Genomic DNA, 15,494 nt, shown 5'->3' with positions numbered 1-15,494 from the left:
TCCATGGCCAGGGCAAACCCCGCATCCAGCCAGCATCAGAGCAGGGTCCAGATGGCTGCACAGGTACCATCATGCTACATAACATCATTTTCCCCCTGCTGCTTGCTGCCTAGGTAGAGGACACAGTACCCATCAGCTGCTCTCCCTGCTCCCTCCTGCCCGTAAGGAAAGCAGAGACCCCTGACCTTCTCCGCCACATCCCCCCAGCCCCTCCGCAGCTTAAGCAGCCCAGGTGCGCAAATGTTACCCAATGCCCTTGCCAGGCAGAAAGTAAATTCCACTGAACAGGGGAAATGCCAGCCGCGGTCAGACCCCAGGATGTGCAAATAGCAGCCAGGGACCTTTGGGAGAGGAACAGCCCGGGCCCAGGCGCTCCTACCGATAATCCTTTTCGGGACGCCCCCTCCAGAAGCTCTTGTAGCAGAGAAAGGATGCTAATTTGACTATTTGAGGGAGTAGGGGGAAAAAAAAAAAATTAAACGTTTGTTATTGTGCTAAATGACCTTTTCAGCCACTTGGGGACAGAATTGCACCGGGGCTTTGGAGCGAGCTACAGCGGGCGCTGCTCACTCCCTGCTCCCATGCTCAATGCTTTGTGCCTCCGGATGCACGGATGCATTTAAGGGGTCCGTACCCCGCTAGTCACCTCTGTTCACCTAGCAACGGAGCCGAGAAACACCCTCTTCGGAAAAATCTGTATGAAGTAGGGAGGAAAAAGCAGTCTACGAAGAGCTTGCTGAGCAAAGCGCTTCAGACGGCTTCATTTCACATCACCAAAAGCGTAAATCGGGAATTGCTCCTCGGGTTTTTCTCCATTAGCAAAGTATATTGCAACTCCCCGTCCCACCACCAATACCGATCGACACTTCACATCTGCTGACCAGATCTAACAGCCAGGATTTTCCAGGGGAATAATACATTTGCCGAAAACACCATTCCTGCCACCTGCTCCCCCCAGACATACAACTGCACCAGAAGCAGGGCCGCGGCAGGCTCCTTGCCCTCAGCAGGCACACGCACAGCACAACGCAGCAGCCAGAAGCTTCACAAATTTGTATCAGAAATAAATAGGTGACGCCTTACAAAGCAAGGGTCGTAAACCCTTCAAAACATCACCTCCATCAGGGTGGTGGAACATGTCCCACCGCCTGCAACTTTCCTACACAAGACCAAACGCCCCTCTGGAAAGCACAAGCTTCACACAAAACATACCAGGGAGGCTGTGTCCTGTGCTGTGAAGTCAGGATTGACAGCTGCAACTCCTTCCAACTCATTTCTTTTACCCTGTGAACTGTGCCTTTTGTCTAGAGATTTGCAATAATCATTTTACTGCAAATTAATCATATTCTTGCAAATGACTGCAATAATCATATTATTGCAATAATAATTTTGCATATAAACATCCTCCTCCCAAACAAAAAAGACTAAGTTAAAATACTTGCAACCTTTTAAAATTAAAGACTTAAGAGTTAAAAGCCAAATTCAAAGCTTAAAGCCAGAGACCGATCCATCCAGAGGCTCCAGGTATTGTATCATTCTTAATGTTTCACCAGAGAATCACTGCACAAGGAAAAAAATGATGTGTGTAAACAAGCAAATGTACACCCACCAGCAGCTTGGGTTTTGAAACATTAATGTTGAAATTAGAAAGGCACATTTTAGAGAGATACAGGCAGATTCACTTTCATTTTGGCTCCAGCCTTGTAAATATCCAATGTCAAAGGAAACAGTCACACTGAATTAAGAGAGAAAAAACCCTGTGCTGTGGAGCCATGTCCAGGATTGGGACCACTGGAGTTGGGAAAGGAGCAGCGACCAGCAACAAACACTTCGCAACTGAAAGGGTACTTTTGCCGGTTAACCTGCCACTGCTAATCCTGCTAATCAACATCACTCTGGAATTTGAAAATGTTATCCAACCAGGAGAGAAACTTGATTTTCCTCTTTTGATAACGAGGACAGGCAGGCCAGCCAGGCTGGGCCAAACACGGCACTACAAAATGCTGCCTGTGAAACCAAAATTGGGACGTGGAAATGATGAACTGAGTTTCTAGGCTTGCACTCAGGCGAGAAACAAAAATCCAGCCACCAGCATTTAGACAGGCTGATCCCACTTGCAAAGGCAGCTCTGCTCGTTTTTCACCAAGGCTGAAGTAAAATGGCAAAGTTATCATTTTAGATTAGAGGGGCTCCTCACGGCATTGGCTGTTCCAAGGGGTTTCAATTTATCAGTATATTTAAAAAAAAAAAAAAAAAGGGTGGTGGGAAACAGCCCGTCAGCTTAGGGCAAGCAAAAAAGCTATTTTGGGTAAGGCTTCTTCTATAAATAAAAGGCTGGGCAGGGAGAGGACGGTGACAACGTGCTGCTCGCTCAAGGTGTCAGAGGGGATTTCTATTATCTGTGCTGGCGACCTCCCCAAAACACCGAGAAGCAGCAACAGCACACCGCTCCTCGGCAGGCATGGCAGCCCAGCGAGGCAGCTTCCCCCGGCAGCCGTCCCCCAACAGCCTGTTGTCCTGATGCCTTGCCTTTGCCATCAGGAAAAGAAGCCAGTAAAGGTGGTTTTCTGTTCTGGCTCAAAAAAAAAATAAAAGTATACGGGGACAGGGCTCACAAACACAAGGCAAAGAGATTTAATTCTTCAGTGCTTTTATTTTATTTTTTTTTAATCAACATAGTTGCAAACCAATAATTCCAGCCCAACCAATCCCCCAGCACCGGGAGAAAGCATCACCCGAGTTCCTCCCCAGCCCCGCCACTGGCCTGACAACACCACGTTTTAACGTATTCAGCCTACAGCCTCCTCAGGCCACAGCATTCTGTAATTTATCCCTATTCCGCCCGCCACCTTGTATTATTTAAGTCACTGGGGGACGCAACACCTCTGAGACAGCTTTCAGCAGAAGCTGCCGACCACCCAGCCTGCAAAACCATCATTTTTGGTTTCAGACAGGGTTCCAGCAGACACTCCCCGAAGGCGACATGGTGAGAGGAGGGATTTCATGGAAAATCCCTGATGTCGATGCCTCTGGAGCACACTGGCAAAGTGATGGTCTGCAAAGCACCATACAGCACCTACAGACATCCAGCGCACCCAAAAAGCAAGGGTGCTCATACAGCCCAGGCTTTGGTGGAGGGTACAGCCTTGGCACCTGGTACCCGCTGGCAGCACTGGAGTGCCACGTGTGACCCCAGGCTGGCAGTCATGGGGCCAGGCACTGTTCCTAAACAGCTTCTCCCACCACAGGGAACAATTGCCAGTCCAACTAGACTAGGATCATCTCTGGGTGGAGGTTTGGGGAAAGCAAAGGATGCAGATTGAGGTTGGTTTATTAGATTATGGACAGCCCCATGCAAATAGGGCCATATTGATCTGGTCTGTAAACACCTGGCTGGGAATACAAGCAACCCCTGAGTATACAGAAGCTGCTGGAGATTATTAACCAGATCCATTGCTGTAAATCACATTACCTCCTTCCAAACCCCAACCCAGCACCGAGTCCCCCTGTGCTAGGCGCTGTACAGTGCACATCCTTGCAGCACAATGGAGCATAACTTCTCCCTGCCTGGCACCCAAAAGCCCAAAGATTCAGTCCAAAACCATGGAGCCCGGCAAGGGCATCCCGCTCTGGGGTCCGTGGAGCCAGGGCTGTGCAGCCCACCTACCCCCCCAACAACTCCCAAAGCAAAGCATGTGTTACCAGGAGGGTGAAACTCACTGTATAGGAAAACTGCTGTGGAAATGCAAGGCAGGAATAAAATAAATGAAAAAAAAAAATCAAAAAGATGAAAATACCACATCTTCAGACACAAACTCACCCCCTGCTCCCACTGGGTATCTCGTATTTTGCACCAGCTGCAAACCACCCCTGTAGTGCACAGAGCAAATAGGACAGGCTCTCTTGCCTCCCAAAGCACCCCACCTCCAAGCGCAGGAAGGAAGAAAAAAAAATAGTAATAAAATGCTTCACAGCAAATTTCCAAGAGATCACGAAACCCTTTGCAGAGCTTCATTAGCAGAGAAGGCAGCAGCTCCTGGATTAAAGGCGGAACGGGGGAATGAGGTGCTGAACCAAAGGCACAGAAGGAATCCCATATTCCTCCCTTCTCCCCGCCAAAATCCCCAGCTCTGATTCAGCAGAAGCACCAACAGCAGCATAGCCTAGTGTATCTCACTGCAAACAAAACCATTTACGTTTAAACCACCACCCTACTCCCCTAAAGAATTGCTGCATGCAGTAATTTCCTTGTGACGGGGCGGCAGGGGGGGAAAGCCATGATGAAATTGTCTCAGAGTTTCTCTGCATTTTGTTTACAGCCGCTGCCCTCAAACCCAGGGCCGGCACGCAGCACATGAGCCTGCTAACAGGAATAAATCTAGCATTTGAGATCGTTTAGAAAAGCTCTGCTTGCAGACAGTCAGTGCTCTGAGGGGGAAATCCCTTTGCAGGTCTCAAATAAGGGAACTTGAACCATTTTTCCCTGGAGAAATTTAAGCCTGAAAGATCTTCCGAGTTTCTCGTTTGGAGCTACAAGGCCAAATAACAAGATCTCTTTCCCTGGACTCACCCACAGCGCTTTGACTGCTGCCAAGACCACGCAGAGGCGAGGGGAGATGGACTGGAGAGAGACCCATGGCAACGGGGAAAACACCCAATGTTCACATAAGAGGATGCTCGAATTATCTGTTATTTATGCACACATCTGATTAATATAGATATTTTTCTGGCATGTGTTAATTGAACACAAAGATTCCTTCTCCTCTGTGCCTTGTCCAGTGCTGTCAGCAGGCAGCATCTGAAGAGCGGGCTGCTAGCACGGCACCTTCCTGGCATCCTCCTTCCCCAGACACACACACCCAACAGCCACCACTACCCAAAACTGGGGGAGGCTGGTGCCACAAGCAAAGGCTGGGAGGCTTGGGAGCATGGGATCAGGGGCAGGAGGACAAGCTCCTCCATCCCCCAGGCGCAAACAGATGGGGCAGGGAGCGATGGGACCCAGCAGACCCTCCAAGAGCATCCTCCCAGTCTGCTGTAATCACAGCAAAGTTTACCCGACATCAAGCACCCACAAAAAACAAGCCCTGAAAGAAAACCAAACAGGTTTGCTCCTGTACTCTGTGGATTGTGGGGAGTCCCTCAGGAACAGTAATGCTGTGCCGGAGCTGGGCCTGGTTTCTCCGCTTTGCCGGCGGGGCCGAGGGGGAGGAGGTGGGAGGAAGAGCCCGCTGGCAGCCCCGCGCTTCCCACCTCCTCCCCTGGAGGATTGCAGGAGGCCAATTTTGATTAAACTAATTAAGCCTGCTCCGTTCAAAAAGCTCCAACCACATGCTACCAGGGGAGAGGAAGAAAATATAAAATTAAAAAGGAAAAAGACAAATCTCCCTGCAAGCACACTCCTCCAAAGCTATCCATCCCTGGCAGATCCCTGATGGACAATGCCATGCTGGAAGAGGAAAGCCCAGGGAAAGGACACACTGCAGCAACACAGGTCCAGCCCTGAAGACCCCGCTCCTTCCAGCCACTAGAACCTACCGGGACATGTCCCCTTTCCCACCAGCATGTCTGGTTTCCGTCCCCTCCCAGCCAATCCCCTAGAGATGGCCAGTCCTCTTGCAGTAATACAGCCCTCCACCAAGCCAAGGTCTCCCAGATGCTGCCTTCCCTCCCAAACCATCCCTGTCTTCCAGCCCCTTGCACATTCCCTTCCCTCCTTTCCCTTGAAGGCATCAGGTTTCTCGAAGCAATTTAATTGTGAGCTGCAAAGAGGCTTCCTTGGGCAGTGCTGGCCAGCTGGTGGCCCTGCTCTCCCAAAATGTTTCACTTCCCCCCCAGGGCAGCAACACCAGGGACCTGGCAGACTCTGCCCCTATAGGGAGCCTGCCCAGCTGGGAGAGAGAAGCATCACTTTTGCCTTCAAAGCCTTTCAACTGGAGGAAAAAAAAAAAAGTAATAATAAATATCAAAGCAAAGGCTTCCTCCCCTTTGAAGGGCAGGAGGGAGAGCAGCCAGGCAAGGGCTGGACCTGCCAAGAGCAGAGCAGGGACCCCAATCCTCCAGGGCTGGAGCACGAGCACTTTCATTATGAGATTCTGCAGAAGCAGAATGAAGCCTTAGGTGCAAAAATTGCACTGAAATTCAAATCAGGGTGTTTAACTCTCCCCTGCACCTTAGGAAACCTCGGTGGAAATGCAGGATAAGGAGGAGGGCAGGGTTTGAAACCCTAGAGAAGGGCTGGGGGGGGGGGGGGGGGGGGAAGGAAAGCAAGTTGCCCCATCCTGCCCTGCAAAAAACTTTATCCAAGGGGCCTTGGGCTTGTCAGCGTACCCCACTTATAGCTCTGCCCCGCACCCCAAAAACACCAGCACTGCACGCACTGCAGCTGCCCCTTTTCTCCCCGTGCCGCTCTTGGTGGGTCTTTAGTTGTGGCGGGGGGGAAGAAGGGAAGGAGGAAGAAAGAAAGAAACCCCACATCATAATTGCTATATTAAAGAGAAATAGCAGGCAAGAATAATAAGAGAGGTGTCAGAAGTGAAATACAGTAACAGATTAAAAAAAAAAGACTACAGTTCTGCGATGGGGGTGTTAATTGAACACAGAGCTGGAGAGAACAAAGGGGTGTTAAGGAAGAAAAGAAGGGGGAAAAAAATCCTACCTCCTCCAAAGATCTGATTTAAGTTTGGTGAAGATAATGCACGGGGAAAGGTAGCTAAGAGGCACCTTATATAGCTATTATGTTCTAAAATTAAAAAAAAAAAAAAAAAAAGAAAAGAAAAACACAAACCCATTATTCAACAACAATTGCACAGCTAATCAGTGCTGTCTATAAATATTCCACTTTGTAAATTCCCCCCGTCAGTGGTATGTACATTTTTCTTTTAAACCTGAATTCCTTCAACACAGAAAGGAAAGGGGAGTAAGAAAATAAAAATCAAGGGGATTTAAAATACATAGTCAGGGTCTTTTTAAGTAGAATTTGCCCAATGCCCTCACCTCCCCCAAAAGAGCGGAGAAAGTGAAACGATGGGAAAACCTCTTAAGGAGGAGGAATCAGATTAAATGGTCATATATCCTGCGCTCAGCCTCTCCCTGCCGGTCCCCGCCGAACGAGATGGGAGTTGGGAAAGGCTCACAGCTGAAATAGATGCTGCTGCATTTTGACAGCAGATATTTTCCAGTTTGCCATCCAAGGACCCCACGTCTGCGTACGCCTTGCCTGATTCTTCTGCTTAGCTATTCTGCTCATGCAGAGAACAGCTTAAAAAAAAAAAATACCAAGAGAGAAAAAAAACAAGGGGGAAAAAAAAGAGGCTGTAAAGACAGAGCCCCTACCCCTGCCTTCAAACTTTTTATAAATAAGCAATGCAATTTCCGATTTCAATCCCTATTGACAGAGGAATCAATTGTATTTAGGACAACAATGCCTCCCATTTCCATAATTATTATTCCAAAAAGCCAGCCAGCCATTTGAAGGCAGTCCTGCCCCTTCCCTCGCAACAAAGCAACCAACAGCAAGTGAAAACACACCAAATGAACGGCGACAACTTATATGTATATTTAAGCAGCAATTTCCCCCCCCTCCACGTGCTCGCATTTGATCAAACCTCTCAACTTTTGTTACTTTTAAACAGACATCACCCCAAAAGAAACAATCTCCAGGTTGCTGACAAAAGACAACCCCCTGAGCTTTTTTAAAAATTATTATTAATATTATTTTTTAAAGTGTTTATAAATGCTTTAAAATAACTGAAGAGCCCAAGTGCAAAAGGGAACTCTTTGGCCAATACAGACGACCTCTTTTTCTAAGAACTTTATGGACACTTTGGGTTTGCTCAAGACAACGTTAACGCTATGAAATATTAGCCATAATGTTGCAAGAGACGGCGGTAAAGTCTCCGTAAGACTCTGGAGTCACTTAAATCAGGCAGCGGGGTAACTGAACGCACATTTCTGCACATCATAACGCCAGGGGGAAGATGTACGCACGCACTTTCAAACACCCACCAGTGACCACAAACAATCACCAGGATTTCAAACGCGACACATGCAAAAATCTGGGAAGCAAAATGGAAAGTGGGAAGAGACAAGTTGGCTCAACTTTCACGCCGCTGCCCACAAGGAAGCAGCAAGCAACCAGAAGCAGGTGGTACCCTCAGCCCCAGAAAAAACACGGCTAACTTCCTCCTAGCAATGGGTCCACAAAGCAATAATTAAAAAAAAAATAAAACAAAACAAAACCATCTGGCTGTTTTGTTTCCTTACAAAGTATGACTTTTGGGGATGCAGATGGGGGAGAGGGGAAGAGGTCTTTGAATTTGCAAAGTAAAATAATTCACCGTAAACATATTTGAGGGTAGAAAAACAATGCTCCAAAAGCCATCTCAATTAAACCTCTTTGGAGACCTTTATACAGCATCCCCATAGCAAAGTAACCCAGGCACAACAGCAACACGTAAAATTTATAAAAATCTAAGACAACCCCAGTTCACAGCTGAATATCCTTTATTTCCAGCAGCATGCTTTGCCCTATACCATCTCTCTCAATTTTCTTTAGCAGACAGGAATTATTCCACCCAGTCACTGTGGGTATGTACAGCTCCCTATCCCTCCAGGATCCCACAGCATCCCCGAGGTCACCTGGATTTCCCACCAGGTCTGGTCCTAGCAGATTTCCCTTCCCTTAAACTTTGCAACTGCACCGACAGCAAAGCCAAGCTGGGATTAATCAGTTACCCTGCCAAAAAGTACCCCTGCACGGGCAATGTACACAGCATCAAATACATGTGGAGAACAGGCAGACAAACATTTTCTTTGGCTCACACAAAATAAAAGGAGAAAGAGGGAAGAGAAGGTCCTTTTTGGGGGGTAGCACACAGGGAAACACTATAAAACCCATAAAATTTATCTCTAGGCAGACTCCCTTGTGTTACATCATATGAACTCTACAGAGGTCCATTCCCATACTGAACCCACTGCTCGATATTATGGGAACTCCATAAGGAGGGACTCCTCAGGAAGGTCAGACCCGGCCACGCAGCCGTGAGGACTTCAGAGAGCCGAATGCAATCGGTAGGTGCTTTGTCTGGGCTACACGCTGCACAAACAACATTTAACAAAGGGCCCCCTTAGTCATTTTATATATATTGCAAGAGTCAAGTAATTGTATTTTCAATCAGCTGCTCACGCTAGGAGGTTTTATATATATATATTTAAGAAAGAAAGAAAGAAAGAAAAAAAGAGACCCAGATTCAGGTTTCTGAAAGCTGTTCCCCTTTTATGTGTAACTATCAATGTATATCAACTGGGTGTGCAATCATATTTATTGTCACTTTCATTCATGTCATGCCCTTGCTTATATGGTTTAGATATGAATTATTGACTGTTACAGTCCTTGTTGTAAAAGGCGGGGGGGGGGGGAGAAGTCAAGTACTTTGCAGCATGCTAAAACAAGGCAGCTAGATCGGCACGGAAAAGCCTGCCGATCAACTCTGGTCAGCTCAGAAAGCCAACACCAGAGATGACTGCCCCCCAGCTGAATTTCCATCATTCCCCCCATTTTTTTAGTTAAAAAAAAAAAAAAGAGAGATTCCAACAAATACGTAAATAAGTGGTGCATGTTGCTAAATGTCCTTCCCCGAGCATCTGTTGTTTAAGATCACCCTTGATTGATGACTGCTATTTTTTAATTGTTGCTTTTAAAATTTAAATGCCCCCCTGGGATGTGTTATAAGTGTGTTAGTACATGGTAGGAGGTCTGGAAAGTGGGAAACGGCAGAACCAATGCTCTCATGCCATTAGCTTCTTTAGAAGCCTGAGAACACCCCATGCCATAAAACAACAGTACCCTAAAGTAACTAACAATCTAATATATTGCTTTCACTAAAGGCAACTGACAACTAGCTCTTACATGAGCTAGCCTGGATGATTGGCAGACAAGAGCATTTTAACCCTTTCTTTTAAAAAAAAGCAAGAAACCTTTACGTTTACCTGAGCAGTAACAGTAGTAGAACTGCACAATTTCATTTTGTTGTGTTTCTTCCCCCCCTACTCTGTACTCAGATTTATTTATTTTTTTTTTTTAAACAGCGCCATGTCTTAAAGAAGAAACTAGAGCAAGACAGAAATTGCAAGGGGTTTGATTTTTTCTTCCCCTCAGAAAAAGCAATAAATAGAGGCTATACAATAGAAATTAAACCACGATATTTTCCCTTCCAGACACAAACCGCATCATGCAAGTTGACCGCCAGAAGCATTAAATACCAGCAAGTTATTTCTCCCCACTTAAATATTGCTACATGGGGAGGGGGGGGGGGGCACAAACTTGGTGGAATAAAACCCTCAAAGAGCAAAAAGGAAAATAATATGGAACCAACAGCATTGATTTCCTACCTGTTTTTTCTTTGATTTCACACAAGACATTAAAAAGGGCTGGCTTCATCCTGTGGCAGTTTAAAGCGTGTTTCCTGGAGAGAAAAGAAAAGAGGGGAGGGTGAGGTTAGGATGTCACCACAAGGAACAACTTTCCAAATTCACACTGGCTGGCATGTGCATGCCGGGGGGGGTGTCGGGGGACGGGACGACACACGTTTGAGCCCCCTCGGCCCTGCCATCATCCCTGCCAGGACTTGAGCGCCGGTGCTGCAAACAGCCACCTACCTAACGCAGAGGAGATGAATTATGCCAATTTAGGAATGGCTCGAAAATCGCCTTTGCCACCGAGCGGCTCCTACTGCCGGTGCGAGCCAGGCGATGCACCGAGCTGAAGCCAGAAGCTTTTGGGAGCCAAGCTCGGTTCAACTGTCTTATTCAATACAGAGAGAGCACTGGGCTCCCTCTGTCCCCCACCTCCAATATTAAACCCAGCCATGTGCTTTATTAGGCTCACCCTGCAAGGCAGAAGGGAAATAATCCCCCCCTTGCCCCAGCACTGGAAACATCCTCTGCTTAGAGCTGTCAATTCGGGGAATTTCAGCGCCCAACTTGGAGTGCAGAGACACACGCGCACGTACGGAGAGAAAAACCCATTCCTCTGCCTCCATGCTACTTAAATCCAGCTTCTTTGCAGGTGTTAAAATTTAATTCTTTACAATTGGGACAGTAAACACGTTTAAAAACACAGCTGGCTGCTTCTGGGAACGGGAGGGCGTGCTGTTCAATACCTTTCTTTTTGGTTGCTGTTATTTCAGTGCTGACCATTCTCCTGTGGGTTTTGAGCAGAGAGGTTGGGGGGGGGGGAGGTTAACCGGCTGTTTTTAAAACCCACCATGTGCCCACTGAGGCAAAGAAACAGTATGATTATTTTTTTCTATTAAGCCATACGATCATTTAACCAAGGGTTCAGTTGTATAAAGGGCTGTTGCTATCAGGCGCCGGTTACGGGATTTCTGTTTACCAACCGAAATTACACGCGAAAGACGATGTGAACATCTGGCAAACATTCACACTACTTACCCCACCACCCACAACATGTTAAAAAGATTTATATATCTGATGAAGTCTCTCAAAGGTATATACCCTTGCAGAACCACAGCGTCCCCTTATCAGCACACCCAGATGGGCGCAGACATTTGGGTATACACAAATCACATACATATGCTGTAGGGGCCGTCTTACAAATAATACTTGCACTTTACATCTTCCCAAAACTTCATTAAAAAAAACCAAAAAAAACGAAAAAGAAGAGAGGCAGCAAAGCAACCATGCAATAGTAGGATGGATGGAGGAAATGCAAAGCCAAACATCACTGATAAATACAGCATGTTTGGCAGCTCAGCGTTAAAAATAATAATAATAAAAAAAAAGTACTGTGAGGAAGCAGCTGAAATAGTCCAGCAAGACAAACCCATAAAGCCTTCTCCTAGCTCTGTTCTGCTTTGGTTTTATTGATTCGATTAACTACACTAAATTATCCAGGCAGGAAGACACACAATTTCTGCAACTTTCCGAAGGAAAATCCCCTCACTGCCCCGAGTCTGGCCGGGGAGAAAGTGCATGATTTCCTCTTCCTAACAGCTACTCTGCCCCTGCAAGAACACAAGAAAATCAGTAAGACCAGCCCGGCAACAAGCCTTTTTGGTAAGCGGGAGCTTTACACAAGCCGGGGAGGACATAAGCTAAGGTTTAGGGGGTACTTTCATCCTTCTGGCAGTTCTTACTAAGGGAGTCTTGGCGCTGTGCGGTGCGTTTTTCCAGGAACAATGTACTCTAGCAATCCGCTCCGGCTCGGGGCATGAATGCCAGGGGGAAGGACACCACACCTAGGAGCTCTGCAGCCCAGAAGAAATTTCAAGTGTACCCCAGGCAATTCAAGGCAACTTTTTTTTTTTTTATTTCTTCAACTGTGCCTTCAATTTCGGGATTATTTTCTTCCCCACCCTTAACTTTTGCTAGTGCCTTTCAAGGTGCGTATTAGGTTTGCACTCCTTGAAGCCAGGGGCAATTCGGTTACCAGCTTTTACAGCCTTTTTTTTTTTTCTTCCCCTTTTTAAATACCTCTGCAATTAAGAATAAAAAAAAAAAAAAGAAACAAGCTTCTATGTGCATCCTCCAAGCGCAAAAACACGGCCTGAAAAATAACACCACTGCAGGGCCCTAAAAAAGAACATTATTAACGCCCCTAAAAAAAAAAAACCCACGGAGCAGCACTTTGTGCCTCTTTCCAAGGAGCCCAAAGCCGAGCCCCCCGCACGCCCAGCCTGCTCCGACAACCAGCCCCCTCCGGCATTAACCCCCACCCCAAAAAGGGCTGGGAAAAGCCAGGCCGCCCGCCCGGCCGAGCCCCACGGTGGGACCCCCGGTGGGGAAGGGGCCGGGGTGAGGCGGCAATGGGGGGAGGGGGGGGGGTGTGCGGGCCGTGGGCGCCGCGACCCCCAGAAAGCGCCGCGAAGTTGGGAAAGGGGGAGAGGGGGAGGGAAACAAATTAACCCGTCCCCTTCCCCAAATTTCTCGGCAGCAGGAACCGCCGTCTCCGCGCGATGCGGGCGGGCGCGCTCCCCCCGCCGGACAACAAAGGCCGGGCCGGGGCGCGGGGGGAAACTTCCCCGGCACCTGCCCCCCCCCCCCCGGGCTCCCTCCCCGCCGGCCGGGGGGCCGGGCCGCCGCTCTCACCTGGCCTGCGCTTCGTCCAAACTCTGGTCCGTGATGGTCATGATCTGCTGTAAGATGTCTCCGATGTCCTGCTTCCTGCCTGCCTCCCCCTCCGCCCCGCCTGGTCCATCCTGCATGTGCTGGGACAGGCCCGGGTGCCCCGGCATCCCCACCCCGCTGTGCGTGTGCATCAGCCGCGGCTGGTCATCCATCGCCGGCCCCCGGCCCCCGCTCCGCCGCCGCCGCCGCCTCCTCCTGCCCTGGCTGCCGGGAGCGGCGCGGCTGGGCTGGCCGCCTGGCTCCTCGCTTTCTTTTCTTGCTCGCTTTCTTCTTCTTCTTGCCTCCCCCCCTTCTTCCTCCTCCTCCTCCTCCTCCTCCTCCCCAGCCTCTTCCTCTTGGCTTTTTATTTATCCTTCACGCTGGCGGCCGGCTCCGCGGCGGGGAGGAAGAGGAGGAGGAGGAGGGAAAAAAAAATGGAAAAAAAAAAAAAAGAGAGAGAGAGAAAAGAAAGGGAAAAAAATCCCTTTGGCTGCTGGAGGAGGAGGGAGGGAGGAGGGAGGGAGGGAAGGAGGAGGGAGGAGGGAGGGAGAAGGGGGGGGGTTCCGGGGAAGGGAGGGGAAACGGCGGCGACTCCAAAAGCAGGGCAGCTCAGCCCCGCGCCCGGGGAGGCAGCGGGCGGGCCGGCGGGGGCAGGGGCCGGCGGGGCAGGGGCTGCGCCCGGGGAGGAGGAGGAGGAGGAGAAGGAGGAGGCGGCGACGGCGGCAGCAGCAGCAGCAACGGCCGCAGCGGGGCGGAGCGGGGCGGCCGCCCGCGATGGCAGCGCCGGAGCTGCCGGGGCCGGAGCGCGGCGGAGGCTCCGGGGGAAGGGCTCCAAACTTTCCCCCCCTTCCCTCGGGCCGGGTTACGGGGCTGGCTGGCCGGCGGCCCGCACCGCTTCCGCGGCCGGCAGCGGGCGCCCCCCCCCCCCCCGCCGCCCGCCCCGCTCCGCCGGGCCTGCGCGCACCGCTCCCGGCCCTCGCCGCCTGCTTTTGTTCGGCTCCGGACTCCTCAAACTGGCACGGAGGAGCCCGGGGGGCGGGGGGAGGAAGGGGCAGCGGCGCCTCCCCGCCCCCCCCGGCCCCATTGGCGGCGGCGGCGGGAAGGCCGGCCCCCGCGGGCCGCCCCGCCTCCTCCGCGGCCGCCCGTCAATCTCCGGGTTCAGAGGTGGGCCGGGGGCCGCGCCCCGCCCGCGCCTTAAAGCGGCCTCGGCCGCGGCTGGAGGGGGAAGGGGCGGCGGGGCGTGACGGCGTGCCCGCGCTCGGCCTGGGGGGCCCGCCCCCCCCCCCCCCCCGGCCGCCGCGCGCCGCTCCGCGAGTCTCCCCTCAGCCCCAGCGCGGGCCCCGGCCCGCCTGCCGCCTCCCCTCGGGGCTGTGCCCCTCGGCCGTCCCGCCGCCCCTCGGGCTCCCCTCAGTCCCCCAGCTCTCCTCAGCCAGCCTTCCCGCCTCCCGTCAGCCTTCCCTCGGTCCTGCTGCACCCCATCTCCCCTCAGCCTCCCCGTGGCCCCAGGGCCGGCCCTCCCCACGGACCCCCAGCACCCCTCAGGCAGCCTGTCTGCCTCCCCGCTGCGCCCCGCCAGCCAGTCTCTGACTCCCCACGCTGTTCCCACTCCAGCTCCACACCCCCGGGTGGGAGCAGGGTCCCCCCCTCCGCTGTAGTCCCCAGGGGGATCCTTCCCCCTCACCTCAGCCACCAGCGTCTCCTCGCGGTGCCGCTTCTCCCCTTCGTCTCCCCTGACCCACGCCGTCCCACAAGCGGGGCCTTCCCGATCACATCACGATCTCCTCGCGGTGCTGTTTCTCGCCTTCCTCCCTGACCCACACCGTCCCACAAGTAGGGCCTTCCCAAGCACATCCCGCCGGCCGGCGGTGCCCCATCCCACCACACCTGATGGTCCCACGCCTGCCCGAATAGGTGTGGTGGAATTCTTGCTAGTTCCCAAGGCCACCAAGGCTACCCTTCAGACCTACGTGTCACAGTGTCACCGCGCTCTGGAGGGGAAGGACTTCCCCAGCCCCTTTGGGCATTCCCCGGGATCTGAGACTGTCCTGTGGCCAAAAAGACTTGTGTGGGCATCCGCTGGTGAGCAGGGATGGCCCTGGGACCGGGCTTGCCTGCAAATTTGTATTTGAAAAAGAATAAATAAAGCATAGCTATGGTGATACAAGAATTTCTTGCGTGGGAGATGATTTCATCAGCTTGCCCCTTTCTTAGATCTGAGGGTTGCCAGCTCCAGGCCCCTCATAACGAAAGGGAAGACGGGCCCAGCCCCGGTTCCTGACCTTAGCACAGGCTGAGGAAAGAGCCATCACGTTGATTGGAAAGAAAAAAAAAAAAAAAAGGGCAATTGTTTTGCTTCCACTCTTCCT

General features: G+C 51.1%; 1 protein-coding gene across 3 annotated transcripts in view; it reads right to left on the bottom strand.

Moving 5' to 3' along the window:
- The window catches only part of PBX1 (PBX homeobox 1), a 136,350-nt gene extending 122,238 nt beyond the window's left edge, over positions 1–14,112 (bottom strand). The window contains exons 1-2 of one of the 3 annotated variants that reach the window (XM_069789792.1): positions 13,111–14,112; positions 10,393–10,466 (exon numbers count right to left, since the gene is read on the bottom strand). In XM_069789792.1, coding sequence (XP_069645893.1) covers positions 10,393–10,466; positions 13,111–13,301 — 265 coding nt within the window. In that variant the 5' untranslated portion in view covers positions 13,302–14,112. The remainder of the gene's footprint in view (positions 1–10,392; positions 10,467–13,110) is intronic. The other 2 variants (XM_069789794.1, XM_069789796.1) reach the window with 2 other exon arrangements.
- Between the last annotated feature and the right edge of the window lie 1,382 nt (positions 14,113–15,494).

This window comes from Haliaeetus albicilla, chromosome 8 (genome assembly GCF_947461875.1).
Source record: "Haliaeetus albicilla chromosome 8, bHalAlb1.1, whole genome shotgun sequence".
NCBI classification, from domain to species: domain Eukaryota; kingdom Metazoa; phylum Chordata; class Aves; order Accipitriformes; family Accipitridae; genus Haliaeetus; species Haliaeetus albicilla.
This window is presented reverse-complemented; position numbering and strand designations above follow the sequence as displayed.